The sequence below is a fragment of the Streptopelia decaocto genome, assembly GCF_964273445.1.
Source record: "Streptopelia decaocto genome assembly, chromosome: 3".
NCBI lineage: Eukaryota > Metazoa > Chordata > Aves > Columbiformes > Columbidae > Streptopelia > Streptopelia decaocto.
The window spans coordinates 6365475-6380852 of record NC_138656.1 but is presented as its reverse complement, the minus strand read 5'-3'; the positions used below and the strand labels follow the sequence as shown (position 1 = coordinate 6380852).

Genomic DNA, 15378 nt, shown 5'->3' with positions numbered 1-15378 from the left:
GCACTTACCCATGGAAAGGAGGATGTTGTTCCCTTTCCTTCTTCAGTCCCCCTCCCTTTTGGAAAGTGCCATTACTGCCAGTCTGGAGTTTGGTCCAGGTGAGAGTCTGCCCTACACTTCTTGTTGAAGTTATGCAGGAAAGAATGGGAGATCATTACCCAACAGATTATAGAATGTTTCTTTATTTTACAGTAAACACTATTACTGCATAAAATACATAGGTAGTCTGTAAACCAGAGATTGAAACCCAGGGCTCCTGTTAAGCCATTAAGGCTTTTATTTGGTCTAGTTCTAAATGTAGGTAAACAGCCAGAAGCTGTAGTTCCAAGTTGCTAATACTCAATGGTTAAAAGTAATCCCTGAAACAGTGGCAGCATTTTACTTGATCATGCCAATTTTCATACATACTCATGATACATTTCATTTTGAACGGAAAGTTTTGATTTCTAGTTCCACATGAGTGAACCTTTTGCCCTACCCATCTAATGTCCAAAAGGGCAGCGTTTGCAGAACAACTTTTGGGCTCAGTTAAGCTTTATTTCTGTGACGCTAGAACTCTAGAAAGAGTAAAACACTTAAAGATTTGGTGTGTTTGTGTTGTGGGTTTTTTTGGTTGGTTTTGTTTTTAAGAAAGTAGTTGCTGTTTATGTGTAGGAGATGCTCCAGAAGGAAGGTTTGTTGACTAATTCTGTTTGCATGCACAGAAGTTTCCACTGTTTCTAGTACCTCGGTGTTTCTGTTGTGACAGAGATGATTAGATTGTAATGTTAATTGCCAGATTACTAGCTAAAACATACACGGTACGGCTTAAAAACAAGGATTGCCACTGCTAATTTGGTTTAGCTAACCCAGATTATGAATTTACATTGGAGAAACATCATAAGAATAATCCCAGCCAACATATTTTCACAAACTTGCTCCAAAACACCAGAGATTTCATCTCCTCAGTATATTCAGCAAACTTCTATTTAGCACAACATTTTGCATTTCAACAATTACAATAACCAGGATCAGGAAATTATTCCTATTGTAAAGTCACTGCAAAAATGCCATTTGCTGTTGCAATGCTAGTGAAAAAAATATTGGTATTAAAGTTGCCAACCCCGCTCCGTTCCACGCAGCCTCCGCTTTCACCCAGGTTCGTACGTACTGAAACACACACGCACGTGTGATTATGTGCTTGAGCATTGCACAGGATGGACCTGCTGGAAGAATGACCTGATGCTGGGAAGCAGGATCTGACTGATAAGATTTAAGACTATGTGAATGTTTTGCTGGAAGGATGACTTCAGATTAGGGTAATGGAAGGATATGCTGAAAAATTCTGTGGCAGGGACTGAGATTCAATCAGATATTCTTTGTAATACTCAACAAATAACTTTAAACTGATTTTTTTTGGTAGATATTCTCTAATTCTGTTGCTTAACCTTAGCATAAATGATAATCTGTGTCTAGCTGGATTTACAAAAAGGAGTTATTTGACTATTCTCATTTGTGCTTTAATTTCCTTTTCAAAACAGGTGAGGTGGCAGCGTCTGCTGTTTAAGTGCTTAAAATGGATACGTAGGAAAACAATATTAGCTTACGTTGAAACTGCATTATTGACCATTCTGAGAGGCATCAGGGAAAAATATTGCTTGAGCAACTTAAAATTGGTCGTTTTCCTAAGATTTGAGTACAGTTAATTTTGCAGTATATTAATGGTAGTATATCTGATTTTTTTCTCTTTAAAAAACCAACAACACAGCAGCAAGAAAGGGCAAACAAAAGCCTGAAAAATCAATTCCAGAAAATGTTATGCTAGTTTTCACATCAGTCCTTAGAAAAGCTACTCTTGTAACAAGTAGACTTCTGGTCAGTGAGGCTGGAAAAGAACCATTAACAGCATGTGTGACAACATAGGATTGTTATAGGTGAAAACAAGTTGGAAACTGTCTCACAGGTAACCTGTAAGAAAGCCAGAATTGTTTTTTCTTGTGTTAGCAGGGGAAGGAAAGTTCCATGTGCTTCAGAAACAATGAAAGAAAATGTTGTTTCCAAGCAACCACAAAAGATCTCATCTGAAGGAAGCCATTGCATTAAATACTCTAACAAGCTTCTGTAAATGGGAGGGGTTTTGATTATGCTTGCTACAATTGCTGTGGTAGTTTGCATGGAGAATTGGGGGTAAATTAGCTTCAAATTCTGTGACTGTTGAATAGCTGTGTAAAATTAACAACTGAAGTAATTGCCAAACATGAGGAAAATAGGTTTAGTAACCTAATTACAAAAAAACAAACCCCCCCAAACCCCAATCCAAGTCTTAGGCATGTACTTCCAGTAAGTATTAGCAGGGAGAACTAGGTGCATATATTTTGGGTTCTCTGCGCTGCACATGGAAAATATATTCTTGAAGTCGCATTATTTTGTCTTCCTTTTCCTAGACCTGAGATGTCAGGAGTAATGGTATACATGCTATAGGACTGTGGAATTGTGGGGCTGGTTTTGCACGGATGAAGCTCTCTATATGATCAGTTACAAAGAAAGCTGTGCAATCAGATTTGTGGTCGCGCTCCATAATTCTCTCAGAACTCTCCATGTGTCCAAGCACTAAACTAAAATGATGTTTTAAACCATGTTACTTGCTGAACTACCTCAAGGTTATGTTAAGTCTCACCTGCTTCATTGTCTTTGGGTTGCCAGGTGTGCTAGGAAATGAGATTTCTACTCTGTAGAAAACTGGTGGCTTTCCAGTGTAGTCAGTGGGTGTTTTTTTTTTTTCTTTAAAAATAAAAACTTGAAGTGTGATGTGCCTGTATTGCCTACAGTCTGTGCTAGAGAGACTGCTTTGAAAAACGTGATCGAAGTATTAAGAGTTTAATTGTAATTACAGTTTAGAAATGCTAATTTACTGTTTCATGCAACCTCCTATAAATGTTAAAAGTGTACTTTAAATAGGCAACATAGATTTGAGGTACATCTTCAACTGTCCATATCTTTGCCTGTACTAGTAATAACCAAAATGCTTCTATCTGAATTTCTCAGTTCAGCCGATAGTAGATGCAAAGTAGTTGATTTGACAAAGATAATGTGGTGTAAGACAACACCTACAATTGCTGACAATGTGGAGTCTTCAAAGGGAAAGAGAGGAAAGGTGACTACTCCTGCAGTCAACTTGTACCTCGAACTCTACCAACGTAGAAGTGACCATAAGTACGTCAATAAGTTATATTATATGAGAATAAAAGCAGCTGCAGTGGAGCCATGTAGCTTGATAACTGGAATTCAAGAGTAGCCACAAATGATGCTTAAGGAAGTATATAAGAACAGAGCAAATCTGTACTTCCTGTTCTCTACCCTGTTTACTATCCCAGACTCTATATTCCTGAGTTGTGGCTGGTTCCTGCATACATGGAGGTGATCAGCGGCATTTTGTGCCATGAGATTGTCGTTTCCTTTTGAGCACATATTAATTTCTAGCATCTGCAAAAACCTTTACAGCTTTGGCTTGTGTGAAGAACTAGCTCTTTGTTATTTTGAGCCTTGCTGAATCAAATCTGCTGTTTTCTTGTCAGGTCGCTTCTCAGAATCATTCTTCAGCCAAGCCCTTTTATTATTACCTTGAATAAATTAGTGTCATCAGTAAAATCACATCTTGTTGTTGAACAGAGTAAGTGCTACTATATATTGGTTTGGCATTCCACTTGGAAAAGACCATTTCTTTACTCATACTTTGTTTTGCATTTTTTAACCAATTTCGTCTACTCAAGGGAATTCCCTTTTCTCTCATGACTGCTTGGAAGCCTTTTCTAGAAAAGTGTCATGCAGATTGTCACACTTCAGGTGACACCGTATGTCTCCCTGTTCACCAGTATTCTCTACTTAAGCTGCTTCTCTTCCAAACCTCACCGCGCTCCCAGTTCTCTCCTGCGCTTCACTATTATTGCATTAAGAAGAACATTTGCCATATTGCCGCAACTGTTCTACAAGGTTCAGTCAGTGGCTCAGGGTGCTGGCTTAGACCATGTTTTGTTGCTTTGTATTTAGAGTGAGAATGAAAGAGATCTGGAGAGAAACTCAAGGGCTTTCATTAGGAAGCTCGGTTAATCTGGTTTTAGGAAACTAAGAGGTAGAAGGTGCTTGTCTTTTAACTACTGTTAAAAGAACAGAGATAGAACTTGCTATCTCTGTTCTGTAGTATGCAAAGTAAATGAACTCTGGTTAGTGTATGTTTTTCACTAGCAATTAAAAAAAGAAAGGAAAAAAAAAAGGCCAGACATGATGTAAATCCTCCCTGCTTGGAACTGGACATAATATTGTAGGTTCACTTGCAGTTCTGAAATCCAAACAGCTCACTGCAGCCAATAGGAAGAGTACAAGTTAGCCAGGAAAAAAGGTTGGGCTGAATTATCCAGAAGATGCTTTGAATGAAAATCTTCCAGGGAGCAGGAAAACTGTTTGAGGGAATAAAAAGAGATTTCTTCCAGGAAGGTGTAAGAAATAGTGTGTCCAGCAACAGTTTACCCTGAGTTCCTGTTAGAAAGAATAGATCTGTACAGTAGTGCTCTGAGAAAGACATGTTAATACTTTTATATGCTTTCGATGCTGAGTTCCAGGTTTTTTTCCATTTACGGCGCTGTCTCTGTCAAAGTGTGGCAACATGGGAAAGCAGCACTAGTAGTCTTTGGGCCCAACAACAAGCATAAATGGTGTTAATTTGTCATTTTAAAAAGCTTTGTTAAAATTAACTTTATTTTAATTTGTCTGTTTTCATTTGTGCCAATTATTTTAGCAACTGCTCAATAGAATTCTTCACTGGATCATTATAGTTCCTGTGGGTTAACTAATTTACTTTGTAATTTGCTTCCCTCCAATAGTTGCATACTCTTTTAATAAGGAATAGAAAGATAAAATGTAGAAAGTTCTTTCTGGTTCTTTCAGTTGACTAAAAGAAGTGTCTGCCAGGGGGTGCTATATGATTGGTCAGAGCTCAATCTGTACTCCAAAATATTATTTGTCATTTCTTAGTATTTCCAATTTACAGTTTGCTTTTAAGCAAGGATCGCTGAATAGTCATAGGTTGCATAATGTTTTGTTGCATAATAATTTGTTATGTCCGTAATAGAAACATTGGTGTTTGTGTTCCCAGCTTGCTGTTCAACCACTGTAAATAGGGAGGTTTTAATGTTGTCGTGAACTTGGTTTGTGATTTAGTGGTGTTAGAGATTTGTGTTTGTTAACTTCTATTTGAAAATTTAGTTGTTCACTTCGATATTTTTTTACCTCGCCTGAAAATATGCAACGGAAGAGATGTGACTTACAAAAGCATAGGAATGTTAAGGAAACAAGGGCTTTTTACTAGACAAGAAGTGTTAGTGTACTGTGGTAAACAGCTTGTCAGCTACAGACTTAAAGCACACAGACCTAGAATTAACACGTAGGTATGTGACTTTTACCATTATTAGAAGAGAAAAATAAAAAGTGCCATAGTCTTACATTTAGTTCTGTACATACAGTTCAGTAGTTTCAAGGAGTCCATGAACGTGACAATTCTAATTTTCTCTATAATAATTTTTCTCTTACTTCTGTTGTCTGGATCATCTCTAGTGGGCTGTGAAAAGTGACTAAGAAGAGCTATGTAGAAAGGAAAATATTGTTGTCTTTGATTTACTGAGTTGCTGTATCATTATATAGTAAAACTGTCAAGATTTTTGGTTAAATTTTTACAGTACATTGTATAAAGGTAAAAGGAGTTATAGGAGTGATCAGGCTGTCAGAGTGCCAACGGGATTCATACGAGAGATGAGTAAATGATGTAGAAGTTTTATGGCAAACAATTGTTACACAGTTGACATCTCTGAACTGCCTCAGAGACCGATGTTCTCTTTCTTTTTCTTCCGCTGAGCTGCTTGCTGAAAATTTCATACTCATCTCTTTCTGTAAAGTGATGATAACAATGTAAAAAGCATGTATAAAAGCTGTATATATTACCCAGCCATGACAACGTAGATTAGGATCCAGTGCTAATGTATGATGCAATGAAGGTCTTGTGGTCTTTTCTCATCAGTAACAATGGAACCTTTTGAAAATGGGAAAATCTCTATTATTCTTAATTTTGAGCAAGATGTGCCTGTGAGATTTTTTTTTCTCATGTATTTATAGATATAATACATCATATTATCAAGCACACATTCTGGCACCATCTCTGCTAATACCAACCTCTCATGCAGGTGAGTGGTGGTGTTGAGTGGGAACTCCTTCCACCTGTCCTGTGCTCAGCCACGGAGCCTTTTCCACTGCAATCCCCTCCACTTGTCTCAACTTCTCGAACTCTGCTCTGCCCAAGTATTCCACCCAGTGCTTCTGCCATCTAGCACAGTTAGACCCAAAATACAGTGTATTTACATACAGAGTACATGTGGGTAGCTCCTGTTGGTACCTTGCGGGGCTGAAAGGAGAATGCGGAGGACTGGGAAGATGTTTTGAGGTCCTTGAAGATTATTCGTTCTTAAGGAGGGACCCCATGCTGCATCACAGGGACATGTGGTAAATACCATAAACGTGAGACTGGAGTCCTGAGCTTTTAATAGTGTTCTGGTTCTGAAATGCTTATGTTGTCAGTCGTGACATGTTTTAATCTGGATGAGGCTTGAGCGTTGCTTTTAAAGACTGTGCATACATGAGAAAGCAAAACAGAATGGCTGGTTGTACTCTGTGGCTTCTGAGGGACAATTCTTTTAAGAATGAGTTGGAGTGTACAGACCCTTACCGTGTAGGGTGGTGATCGTCAGGGACTTTCATCTGAAAGCATGTTTGATTTTCATCTAAATGTTTAAATTCTTGAGCAAAATCCAAGGATGGTGTGTGAAATACGTTTCTGTAGATTCCAGCAGCAATACATCTGAGCTGTGATCCAAGAATTTTCCAAACTAAAATTCTATCTACTCCTTTACCTCTGTTTTTCCAGCTTTCTCCCCTCCTCAGTCAATAAGCTCTGCCCTCTTGCTTCCCTTTCTCATTGGCCCAGGCAACATCAGGCTGATGTAGTTATATTGCATTTGGTTTTGGTTGTGTCCTTTTCCTCTTCCCAAGTGTGGAATATGCTGTGTTGTTGGAGAAGGTGAGAGTGTTTTTTTGTACTGTCATTTAGGACAAATCAAGTTTCTTGATCCTTGCACCACAAAGTTCAGTTTTTGCTTTAGACTTAATGTGAATTATGAACTTAAACTGGCATTTTCCTTCTATGTATAGTGCTAATTTTCAAAATAATTTTTCAGTGGGTTATTTTTTCATGTAATTTGTGCATCTTTAACCAAGCACATTTGAATCCTGGATTTTTATTTTTTAGTTCATAAAATGTGTTATTGAACTTAAAAAATATTGTTTGACAAGGGTCAAACTTACAGGATGTTTTTAAAAAAAAAATCAATGTCATCTTTCATTTGTTTAGTGTGAAGCTCATTTATGTTTTCCAGTTTTTGTTGTCACTTGTAGAGCAAGAAAAAGCAACCACAGTGCTAGCCAGTTTGATGGCATTTATAGTGGTTTCACATGTAAAGAACATCACAAAGGCAGGAATAAACAGAGCAGGCAGCCTTTCACCTGTTCTTAGCCTTTATTCCCTTATTCTGGAAAAAAAATATCAAATTTAAGAATCAAGACATTTTATATTTATCTGGTCATCTGAAGTTGGGCATAAATTTATGTTACAGGATAAAAGAGAAATTGCTAGCCTTTGTTTTACAAACCAGTCTATTATTTCACAATTCTCTGGTCGCTTTGGAAGTATTAGCTGTTTTATCCTGCCAAGAGGAATTGATAATCACTGATAGTAATTATTTCCCCTAAGTAATGAAAGGCAATTTTTCATCAGTCCTTGTTAAAACAAAATCTTAAGCTTTCAGATGGAAGTTGATCCTAATAACTGGTCTGAAGTTGGATATAGCCCGAGCACAAGAATTTCCACTCAAGGAGAAGTCTGAATAGACTTTCTTTCCCTCACAGTATTGAAAGGCAAGACATTTCATGCTAAACTGAACAAAACTTAAGGGTTATGGAATTAAGACATTAATTCATGTAAATTCATCTGGGAAGGGAGACACAATATTAAAAAGCAACCTCTTCCACCCTTGAAAAAGAACTTCCCCCAAACAATCTGTTCCCCTCAGATGTTTCTGATGGAAATTCATGTCATGCAGAAGTACCGAATCATGCCTGGCACCTCAGTCTGGTGGAGCAGTATGAACTTCCCAATGTGGTAAATATCACAGAACCTGTCACAAATAAGAGCTGATTATCAAGTTTTGTAGATATTATGATGGAGGAAACTGGGCAAGTTTGTGTATTTTACTTGGCAAACCTGCCAGCTTCCTCAGCGTAGACTGGTCTGTGTTTGTGCATTTAATTGTTACGTTACTTCGTTATGGTGGTGTGTCTGCACAGGGGTAGGATCATAGAGGACTGACATAAATTAGAATACATGAGGTTTTGACTAATTTTTTTTTAAACGTGGTTAATGAAGTACTGTAACAGAGGAGTTGTGAAATCTCCCTCCTTGAAGATATTAAAAACTTGACAAGTTCTTGTGCAGCTCTTTTGAATTGGACTTGCTTTTCTTAGGAGACTGGACTATGCGACCTCCTAAGATCCCTTCCTGCATCACTGTATGTTACTACAAAACTTCTTTGTCTGTCTGACATGATCTAAAATATGCAGAGCCTGGGGCTCTTGATATCTGATCGCCCAATAAAAGATTCTCTGATGCACTGCACCACTTCTCCCACATATGAGACCAGCGAAGTAAGAAACGCAGTAGAGGAAAAAATGCATGATAGGGCTTTATCCCAGCGTGCACATGAAATGCAGTTGGGATACCCAGGAACTGAAAATATTTCTGACACTTGAGAACTAAATACAGTTTCTTGTCAGCTGTCATTATTACTTTGTAGAATAGAGTCATCCATTCTGTAAACATGGTTGGTACATTGCCAGCCTAATTTCATACATAGTGCTTCTAATTGCCTAATAAAGCATATACTGCTTCGTTAATAATGGCCTGTTTTCTGCCCTATATTTCCAAGCTTACTGATACCACTTCAAATTAACAATACCGATATGAAATTACTATGAACAATTACATCTTTCAAAGCAAATCTTCAGGTTTTTTTCTTGTTTTGAAAAGACAAATAGAATCTCACAAGGCAAAATCTGAAAATTGTTTCATTGCTTAGCTAGAGACTTGGGACTTAGGTGACCGAAACATTGCTCTTAAGCTTGGAGAATTTAGTATGTTGTGGAAAAAATGGCAGGATAAGTAGCAACCAAGGTACAGTTGGGGTGGTGATGCCGAGAGGCTGTACAGCTGCACTTTGTGTAGCGGGCAAGGCAGCTTGGAACCAGCCCATGTGTTCTCCAGTTTTGATGGGATCTTTGTGCATATATTTGAAGTGGTGACATGCAAATATTGCAGAAGTTTTCAGGCCACCGCTAGCATTAGATTTTGGAGTACAAGGAAAACTTCTTGCGTCCTGGTTTTCATGTATGGGCTCCTGCACCCTTGTATAAAATATTTGTCTTGCTTCTGTAGGTACATCTCTTTTCTGAATTGGCAGGAGGCAAAGGCAGCAGCAAGTAACAGGATTAGGCATATTTATTCCTGTGTAATACTTATTTTGAGGAGTACTAAGGCCAGGCACCACGCTTACTCACCCGTATTGTGGCTCTGCCCATAGGTATTTCCTAGATTTATTGAAGTAATGTCAACTTACAGGCTCTCTTGTTTAAAAATTCTATTAAAAACAATGTACTGGCTTGGTTTATTTTGCAGTACTTCTTATTAACAAATTCTTCATCTGCGGGTGAATTTTTTGTCTGTTTCTCCCCACCCCCAATTAGTAATAGACTAAAATGATTCTTTTCCTGCTCCCCCTTTTCAAGTGTTTGTTTTTTACCTCTTAGACCTCATTTCAAACATAGAAACGTATTGTCCAAAGTGGCTGCATTAATCAGCTCTGTATGGCAGAAAGAGTTCCTTTCTTGGTGATGGCAGATTAATATGTTTACAGTTTTAAGAAACTGGTATTCATCAGGTTTTTGGAGAGAAGTGCCAGCTTTCTCATTACTTTCAGGTTATATACTTGAACAACTGTGGTAGTTTCAGGTCCAGTTTTATATACTTAAAAACAGCTTTATAGGAGAGTTCACTAGGTGATTTTGGCACCTGCATGGGAGAGTTTCAAAGAAGTAAAATGCTCGCTGTCTGTGTACTTTGAAAATTGTAAATGAAAGCTTTGTGTTCTGTTGACTCTGCAATATTGATTTTATTCCTAGACAGTTCTTGCAGCTGTTCCAGTCTTCCGAATAATAGTGGTGTAGCTATATTCAGAATTTCATTTTAAGTGAGTTTTTTATAGATTAAATAGGAAACCTATGCTTCTAACTTCAGTTGAATTTGTGACTTACCTATGTCGAGCTCTGCCCTTCTAATAGCTTGATTTTTACATGACTAAACAAGCAACAGAGGACATTTCCCCCCCCTCCTCTTTTATCTACATTTCAAAGACAATCTGTAGATAATATTAAATCAAAACTAGTTTAAATATGTCAATATCTACACTTTTTTAATGAACTGAAATGCCTAAAATGGGAATATGTCATTTTGCTCTCTTAAGCATAATGTATTTTTTTACTGCACTTTAGAGAACACTTCCTTTCTGAATGTGGGACTTAGATGTGGAAAATACATGTTTGTCTCTTCAATACCTAGGTGGTCTTTAGACTACGTTGGATTATGGAACATAAAAATATTGTTAGACTATCGTGTGGCTTTAAATGTAGGGGTCAACATACAGATATGCAATTAAAATAATAAAATAGAAGCCTAATTTTATGGATATCAGAATGAGCTCACATGGTATCTATTTACAGCCAAACCCAATAATTTTAACATAAGCCACTTATTCCGCTCTCTTCTGTGCAGTGATGCTTCTTTGCAAGCCAGAGAGATGTTTAGACCAGCACAGCTTCCATATGTGTTCAGTGACTTGTTCCTACCAGATATTTTACCCACCACTGTTGCTGAACAACAGCAGAACTTTTTTCACTTAGGAAAATGCGTAAACATGTTGTACTGAAACTTAAATACATTGTTGTTGGCTTTTTTAGTGATGCTTTTTGCATATACAAAAATATTTGGGTGGCATGACCTCCAAAATGTAAACTTACCAATATTTGTTTAAATTAAGTAAATTTTACTTAGTTAAATGCTTTTGAATTATTTTTGTAGGGTTTAGTTTAGCAGCTTTTAAGAGGAACAAGAGGAAGCTGGAGTTGGCTGAAAAGGTGGAAACAGATCTCATTCAACTAAAGAAAAGGAGACAATCAAATGAAAAGGTTAGTTCCTGTTTCAAATGTTGTCATCCTAAACTTGCACTGATTGCTAATAAAATTCCTGTCATATATGAGACTAACGTAGCATCAGAATCCACTTCTCCTTGACCATCCTAATGTTTAGATGATATAATGATAACTTATTGCAATTAAAACTTTTCTGCCTTGCTATTTGAAAACCAAACTGTCACTTTTTATCTTGTTTGTGCTGTGAAAAATACTTTGCTCATTTTGAACTGGAAATATGACAAATGTAAAGACAGATAATTATTTGCTGAAACATTTTCTTTAGCTTGGGATCTCTGTCACTGTTTCCTACTTTTTAATGTTTCCTGAGTGCACTGCATTATGGAGCTGGAATTGGTGAAATTTGAAATAACAGGTAGGTAAACATGTGCATTTGTGCATGCGTCTAGCATTGACCTGGCCCATATTACTTGTGCTACAGAACTATTTAGGATTCCCTCAGTTTCCCTCACTCTTAGTTTGAATTCAGAGCCTTTGTTACCATCTCAGAATGTCAATCACAGTATTTGTGTTTATTGTTGAGTATCAAAGTATAGCTCATTCAATTAAATGCCTGTGCTCCATTTGGGGCCCCGTGGCCTTTCAAACTGGCCGTTTCTCTTTGCTTTGGTAAGCTGACTGACCTTATATGTTATTTCTATCAACATATGCAACTACATCAATCCTAGAGAATTGTCAGAAAAGTTTATTCTCTGTAGCCTGTGCAAGTCAGTGTTAAATTAGGTGTTTTATGTTCTTAGCTAAGAAGTTTTCCCTAGCGGGTGCTAATTTTTCTATTTTCAAGGAGATAAGACCTGTGAAGAAAGTAAGGACAGAGGCGGGGGGGAAAGTTAGTTATTCATTTTGGAATCTTTCCTTTTTATGGTATGTCACATACCTCCTTGTGAAACTACTGGTGTTAAAATGTACCCAAGGGAGGAGGGGTCTCTGTACATTGTTGTTCATGTAATAAGGGACAAGTCAATGCTTGAAACATATGCCAATGCATGAGCTTACTGACCTGCAATTTGAAATTTCAAGGGCTCCAGAGTCATGTGCAACCCCCAAAGGCCAGTGATGGGGTAGGTAAAGGAGGTGATCAAATAGAGCTCTACTCACCGGTGAGTAATCCAGTAACGGAACACACAGGTTTTGGCAACTTTCTGGGCGCATCTTGCTCATGGAGGGGGGATGAAAAGCAAACTGTGTGAACAATCCACATGATGTGATCCCCAAACTCGTACTGTCAAAGCTAAGCTCTCATAAAAGGTTTAAAAATAATTGTTTAAAAACCTTTTAAGTACTTGAATAATTCAAAGTTGATCTTCTTGTCAAAGTCAAGCTTTAATTGAGATTTTGAAAGTTGGGGGAAGAACAAAGTAGAAAGGATGCTAACAGTTGAATGGGAATCATAACTAAAAGGCCTATGTAAAGAGATAATATAGTACACCAAAAATGGCTGAAATTACCTGGTAGTTGTAGCTGCTGATAAATTTGACTAGCTAAAAATTAACATACAGTTTTAAAAACTGCTTTTCAATAAAAGTTAGATTATACTGAGCTCAAAAAGAGTGAGAAGCTGTTGAAATTTAATAAAGATTGTATGGAAAAGCTAGGCAGTGTAACTTACTAAAGGACTCGAGTAAATGGAATATTCCCTTTGCTGTATTTTTCATTGTTTACCCTATGTAGGATTTGTAAGAGCATTATTTGATTACACACACGAAGATCCATTAATAGCTTCACTGAGTTTTGAAGATGTGAAAATTGAGACTTTTTTAAAGTCATAGTGACTTACATATGGACTTACATAGTTAAGAAATCATTTTTGTGTGTGAATTAACTAAACATAATTATAGGGGGACTGGGTATGATAATTCAGACCTCAAGCACCAGTAAACGTCAGAAGTAACTGATGCTTCTATGCTGAAGTTACTTGTAAGATTGGTTTGAATAAGTGGTACTAAGAATTTCCAGTGCACATGAATATTTTTTGTAGGTTATTTTTTTGTAGGCTAGTTATTTAACTCCATAAACAACATTATTTGATTTGAGGTTTACTAAAACTGATTTGGTTTTTATCTAGTTTAACATATGCACTCAAGTATGTGCACAACAGTTTGAATTTTATGTATGGAATTGGCAGTTCCTTATTTTTCAGCTACTGTATTGGGACAATAACACTGAACATATTTAGAAAAGAAAAATACGTTGTTGTACAGAAATACATTCTTTTCTTTGAAGTATTTCGTGCATTATATTTTTTGTTACTGATCACCTTGAAGGTGCCATGCGAACTTTTTATTTTTCAACATTTATATTGTTTGAAGAGATGAAAAGTGTGACATTGGAAGTCTTCTCATCAGGTGCAGTCTTCTGGAACTCTTCAGGAGCTTAGAGGCCTTTTTTTTTTGGAGGCGTATGGAAAGTTCCTTTGATAAATTGTGATGAGCTCTTCATTCACTGTCTCAGAAATGACAGGGTTGCCAGTGCAGTTTACGTATGTGGAAGACGTTTAGTAGTTCTCTGTATAGAAATCATCTGATTATAGGAAAATTCATGTTGGCAAGAGCTTTATCCAGTCTGATCTTGAAAAACTCCATGGATGTGAGTCTGCACCTCCGGGGAGCAGCCTGCTCTGCTGTTTAAGATCTTTTCAATCCACTGAATAGTGTTGTTCTAACTGGGTTAGAAATACCTGAATTAGATTGTGGCCAGCAGTCGTGGGGCATGTGAAATACATTTGCCCATGAGATGTTAAGGAAGGGTTCCTTAATTTTCTTTTGTCTTCACAACTTGGAAGGGGATGTGCTCTTTCCTTACTACCTTTACTCCAGTCCTCAAAATTCCCTTCTCTTCTTCTCTTGCCTTCCCTAATCCTGGTTTTTACCTTCCTCTGCTTTTCAATTTGTTATTCCTCCTAATGCCAGCTGAGACCCTAGATACATAATTTTTCACCATTCTTTTTCTAAACAGTTATTTTTCTTTACTGTTAGGACATCTTTGTTTTAATATTGAATATGGTTATTGCCAGCTTCTGAGTGTAGAACTCGTTCAGGAAGATCTATGTGTAGGTAAAGAGAAGAAACTTAGTGTTACTCTGAGTAAAAGCCATGGATGACACTCCTGCTTAGGAGTTCCAGTTGCTTGAAAAGTGCTGTAGAACACTGTAGTGTTGCATTGTGTATTTTTCCTTTTAAGAGTGTGGCAGTATTAACTGAAGTGTTTTCTCTTAAATTGAGTGTGGCCTGAGTATCATCAGCATGAGTCTCCTAAGAATTCTGCTTGACGAATGACATTGTATGTCCAAGGAAATTTTAATAGGTGATGGGAATTGATAATTTGAATAATTTGGTTTAGAGGTTTTTTTCCTTCCTCCCTCTGGATCCTCGTCCAGAAAACATATGTTTATATGGATAGCCTAATATCCATTGGGATTCTTTGCTTGGATGTTTATATAGGATTTTTTTTAATGCAGGTAAGTGTCTATACAGGAAAAACCGATCAGCTAAAGGCTGGAGGGCTTCTGCAACAGTAGCGTTCATCTTTGGAGTATGTGATGGATGATATATTGGTTTTGTTTATTCATTTTATTTTATATAGACTGCATGCTGTGCCTCATCAAAAGCGTGTGATTGGGCATGAAGTCCGAGTGCCTTGGCCTGGGTTCTGTAGAGAAGGGTATCTAGGGCAAGCCTAGACAGGGAGGGGAAAACTGCTCTTAGAGTGAGGGAATGTGGTGTATTAAGGAAGGAGGAAGGACAGAAAGATCCAAGGTGAGACAGCTGGAGTGTTGGTGAGACAGCAGGCAGAGCGCTTGCATCAGGAATGAATGCTGGAAGACCTCAGGGGAGCAAGTGATGGAAGTAAAGACACTTTGCTAGTGACCCAAAGGGAGCAAAGGGTAATTTGGTTCAACCAAGAAGCCACTAAAGATTGCTGAACCGAGAACAAGTCTGGGAGAGAGAATCTCTCCTGGGGGAGATTTCTACTCAAGGCTTCTAT

The 15378-nt window shown here is 37.5% G+C and overlaps 1 protein-coding gene across 7 annotated transcripts in view; it reads left to right on the top strand.

Annotated features, from left to right (window-relative positions):
• The window catches only part of TASP1 (taspase 1), a 79227-nt gene that overhangs the window by 24160 nt on the left and 39689 nt on the right, over positions 1-15378 (top strand). For all 7 annotated transcript variants that reach the window (XR_014183552.1, XM_082047869.1, XM_082047867.1 and 4 more), the window contains one exon: positions 11264-11370. Coding sequence is in view for 6 of the 7 variants with exons in the window: in XM_082047869.1 (XP_081903995.1) it covers positions 11264-11370 (107 nt within the window). In the remaining variant the exon portion in view is untranslated. The remainder of the gene's footprint in view (positions 1-11263; positions 11371-15378) is intronic.